The following is a 4525-nucleotide window of genomic DNA, read 5'->3' as shown; positions in this document are numbered from 1 at the left end:
TCGGGCCGATGCCCCGCAGACCCTCTCCAGAGGCCACTCGGGGTAGCGGGGCTCAAGACGACCCTCAGCCCTTCACCGTTCCGGTTCGATCCGGGAGCAGGTGTAGGGAGGAGTAGGGTTAGCGGTGCGGGGACTGGTCCTCGGCGCTCTCCGTAGCGCGGCCTAGGGGGCGGTCGGTCGCGGAGTATCCCGGGACGGCGACAAAAGGAGGGAGCCCGGGGGCCGTTTGGGGCCGGAGAGCTTGGGCTTGGGGTGGGACCGCGCTCACCAGAGGTGCCTCCCGTCTAGCCTGGTACCTCTCGGCCTCCATGCAGTCACCTGGCTCGTCTGGCCGGACGCGGAGAGCGAAGGTACAGTCGCGGGGCCCACAGCGCCCTCTTGGAGCGGTCGGGGCGGAGCCGTTGGCCCTGGGCGCCTGCTGGGTGCCAGTCCTCCCCTCCCCACCTGGCCGGACGAGGTGGGATTGGCGGCCTCCCGAGGCCCGGACTCGCTTTTCAACCATCGAGGAGGAATGGAACATTTCTCCTCGGAGAAACTTGGGAACTGGCGCCTGGGAAATGGCAAGAGTTAGCAACTAACGTTGAAAAGAAAAGAATCGAGCCTTTTAAAAGTTGGGGCAGGACTAGGGGGTTTCTTAGGAAGAAGCTATGACCCTGAGTGTTGGGTCCCTGGGAACGGGGATGTGGATGGGTCTATGGGGTCGTCGTATCTGGGGAAGGGAGTCGGTGCCCTGGCCTAGGCTCCCAAGCGACTTCTGGTCCTGGGGGTTGGGCCTTCTGGTGGGCTATTCTCGGCCATCATCTGTCCTTGGACATCCTGCGCATCGTCTTGGAGGACTGTTTTTTTCGGTGTCTCTGAGAATCCTGTCATCAGTGGTAATTGCAAGGCAGTGTATCTGTTAGAAGGCCTGCAAAGGGGTTGAAGAAAGAAACCAAGCCACGAAACCACCTCTTAATACAGAATGAAATTATACGAGGACGAGGGGTAAAAGCGATTTCATCAGGTTCTGTGACATCTCTTAAAACAAACCAAGTCTCTGTCTCTATATAAACTTGGAGCAGCAATTCTCAGAGCGTGGTCATCAACAACTTGTTTTCGACTCACAGAGATGCTTTTTGAAGTGTTTATTCCTTGAGAAGCACTTTTTCGAGTGCCTGGTGTGCCGCAGCTGCAAACAAAATGTCTAGCTTCCTGGGCCCCTCACAATCCGTGGGTAATGTTTAGGGATCCACCCTTGGCGTCTGGTGATTTTGATGTAGTCCAGTTTGAGAACCAGTCACCTAGGGAAAGAGTTGCCAAGAGGTCAGTAGACCAACTGCTGTCTTTTAAAACAGCCTGTGAACTAAGAATTGTTATTGTTATTATTATTTGATGCTCAGGATCAAACCCAGGGCCTCTTGCATGCTTAACCACTGAGCTAATGCTTGGCCCTAAGAATGATTTTTGTATTTTTTAAGTGGTTGGAGAAAAAATGTCAAAGAGTGATATTTTATGATAAATGAGAACTAAATGAAGTTCAAATTTGAGTATCTACAAATAAGGTTTTATTGGAACACACCTGTGCTCATTGATTTACATGTTGTCTGTGACTCCTTGTCACAACAGAGCTTTGTAGTTGTACCAGAGATTGTATGGCCACAAAGACTAAAATTTTTTGTATTTTCTTTTTTTGGTGTCAGGAATTGAACTCAGGGCCTCATGCTTGCTAGGCAGGCACTGTACCACTGAGCTACATCCCCGGCCCAAGACTAAAATATTTACTATTTGACTCTTTAAAGAAAAATGTTTGCCAACCTGTAGCTGAACAAACAAATATGGTAGGAAAGTAAAACCATTTGAAAATAATGTTCAGGAAAAATGAATTTAGGTAAATGTTATATTCAAAAAAATAGTTTTATTCTGGATCAATGCAGAAGTTTTTAGATTAGTACAAGCATTTAGGTAAGATTTTTCCCAGTGTGAACTCATGCCTTTGATAAATTGGCTAACCCTATGTTTCTTTTCACAGGCTAGGTGAACTCATGGACCTAGTGATTTTCTTTTGAGAAAGAAACCTGCTCAAAAGAAAAATGGCTTTTGTTGCAACACAAGGGGCCACAGTGGTTGACCAAACCACTCTTATGAAAAAATACCTTCAGTTTGTGGCAGCTCTCACCGATGTAAATACACGTGAGTTGATGCTTTTTGTAATTAAGAGATATGACTCATCTCTGTTTAAGTGATGTGTACATTGAAATAAATAGCAACAGTAGCTTTTTAAATCCCCCTTTTGAGCTGGGCATGGTGGTGCATGCCTGTAATCCCAGCATCCGGGAGGCTGAAGCAGGAGGATCGCTGCAAGTTTAAGGCCAGCCTGGGATACACAGTGAGTTCAAGGCCAGCCTAAACCATAATGCGAGACCCTGTTGGGGAAAAAAAAACTCTGTTTTTCCTCTCCCTACATTGTGGAGAAGCAAAGTGATGAGCAATACCAGCTGGAGTCCCAAAAAGGCATGAATGTGTGTCTGTGTATCTGTATCCTTGTCTGTGCATGCACATGTGTGTCTGAGCCTATGAATGTGTGTGTGTGACTGGTTGTAGGGAACTAGCTATGTGCCTTGTATTGGGCCATGACAGTCAAACTGATAAGATCTGATTGCTTCTCATAAATTATTAAAATCAGGAATTTTAGGGGCATCCTTAGCATAATTTCAGTTATCTGATGGTTTATTTTGTCATTTACAGCTGATGAAACAAAGTTAAAAATGATGCAAGAAGTTAGTGAAAATTTTGAGGTACGAACTTTTTTATTTTATACTTTTCTGAGGTAATTATTCATTTATGCTCTCCGGTTGCTTCTCTGAGTCTTCACCAATTCAAAAATCAGTATCTTTGTTATTAAAACTTTCGTCTTTTAGAACTGAAATTTAAGACTTTGTCACAGTGTTGGTATCATCTAGTGATAACCCCACTGTGTTGAGAAGTGTTGGTTTTATTTTGGTTGCTTTAAAATGTTTTCATTTTAAAATCTAATAGCTCTTACAGATAATACTCTTGGGATACACTCAAACTTACATTGTGAGTTTGTAATGTTCAGGTAGTAATATGTTAGGGAATGAGATCTGGATGCCATTTCTGATTATAAAGACTTCTGTGAATGCCAGATGTGGTGGCACATGCCTACATGAAATCCTAGGACTCAGGAGGCTAAGGCAGGAGGATCACCACAAGTTTGAGGCCACCCTGAACTACATAATGCAACCCAGTCTCAACAAAAGAAAGACTACTTTGACTTTGATCAGGTAGTTTCTTCTGGATCTAATATGAGGTATGATAGAAAATATGGTATATGTTTAAATAAAATATTTATTACAGTGAAAGACACATTGCCATTAATCCCCCTGAAAATGCTCCCCCTCGATTGAAACACACTTATTCGCCTTGTTTTTGCTGCTTTCAGAAACAGTAATAGAAGTCATTTCTTGAATGTCTTTCAAGAAGACATAATAGAAGCAGTAATAGAAGTCATTTCTTGAGTGTCTTTAGTTGAGCTGTTGTGGTTGCATAAATATTCTGAATTTATTTATTTTTTTTTCTTTTTATTGAGTTTATTGGTACAATCTAGGTATACAATACAGTTACATTCATCATTGGGATTCTGTACCTTTACATAATAGGTCTTGATTCTCATTTTTCCCCCTTGTCCCTGCCCTCCCTTCACCCCGTCTTCCCCTCCCCATTTACAAACACTTTATTTCCATTTTTTCAGTTTCTCATATTTTTTTCCTCTCCCTTATTACCTTTCCCCCACCCTTCCCATTTTCCCTACATCTTTAGCCCTTTACTTCCTATTTCACATTATTAATTATCTCATTAGGATCCTGTGTACTATTATAGTTTTTCACACCAAAGAAACTATTCGGTATGTCAGTTAAAGAAATCTCTGTATGAACATTAAAAATAGGGAATCCTAAAATAAAACTAAAAAGGAAAGTAAAAGAGAAAAGGCAATGATGTAACATTAAAATAATCCTTAATTCTGAAGATGAAAATGGTCCCTGAACATATTTAAATTGCTTCTTGCTCTTATAGTCTTATCTTATTCTTTTTTTCAGTATTTAGAGAATACTTCATTAGTTTCTGTAATCAAACCCAAGTAGATATGACCTTACATATTTAGTACAATGTGTTACCCCTGTATACATGGGAAAAAAAATAAAAATAAAAACAAAAAAATTAACATTTCTGGACCTATATGGCTGTCCATTTCTGTACAATGCCAACTCAACACAGTAAATTGGGATGACTTTTTCCAAAATTGGCAGCACTGTTAACGTTTCCCAAAATTCAATTTATATCTATGTATATATATATATGTTTATATTTATATAAAAAGACTAATAATAGCAGTAGGTTATGCATCGATAGCAGCGACAGCTTTTCCAGGTTCTGCAGTCATCTGAACAAAATTATAGACATTCAGCACATTCCATTAAAAAAAACAAAACAAAACAAAACAAAAAGAAACAAAGAAAAGAATAATATC

General features: G+C 41.5%; 1 protein-coding gene across 1 annotated transcript in view; it reads left to right on the top strand.

The window, feature by feature from the left end:
- Positions 1-205: 205 nt before the first annotated feature.
- The window catches only part of Trrap (transformation/transcription domain associated protein), a 139493-nt gene continuing 135173 nt past the window's right edge, over positions 206-4525 (top strand). Inside the window, exons 1-3 of the mRNA XM_033764788.1 lie at positions 206-350; positions 2009-2169; positions 2725-2774. Coding sequence (XP_033620679.1) covers positions 2070-2169; positions 2725-2774 — 150 coding nt within the window. The 5' untranslated portion in view covers positions 206-350; positions 2009-2069. The remainder of the gene's footprint in view (positions 351-2008; positions 2170-2724; positions 2775-4525) is intronic.

This window comes from Fukomys damarensis, unplaced genomic scaffold (assembly GCF_012274545.1).
Source record: "Fukomys damarensis isolate Sample0158 unplaced genomic scaffold, DMR_v1.0_HiC HiC_scaffold_17, whole genome shotgun sequence".
Taxonomy (NCBI): Eukaryota; Metazoa; Chordata; class Mammalia; order Rodentia; family Bathyergidae; genus Fukomys; species Fukomys damarensis.
Note: the sequence above shows the minus strand (reverse complement) of the source record. Positions and strands in the feature narration are given on the sequence as shown.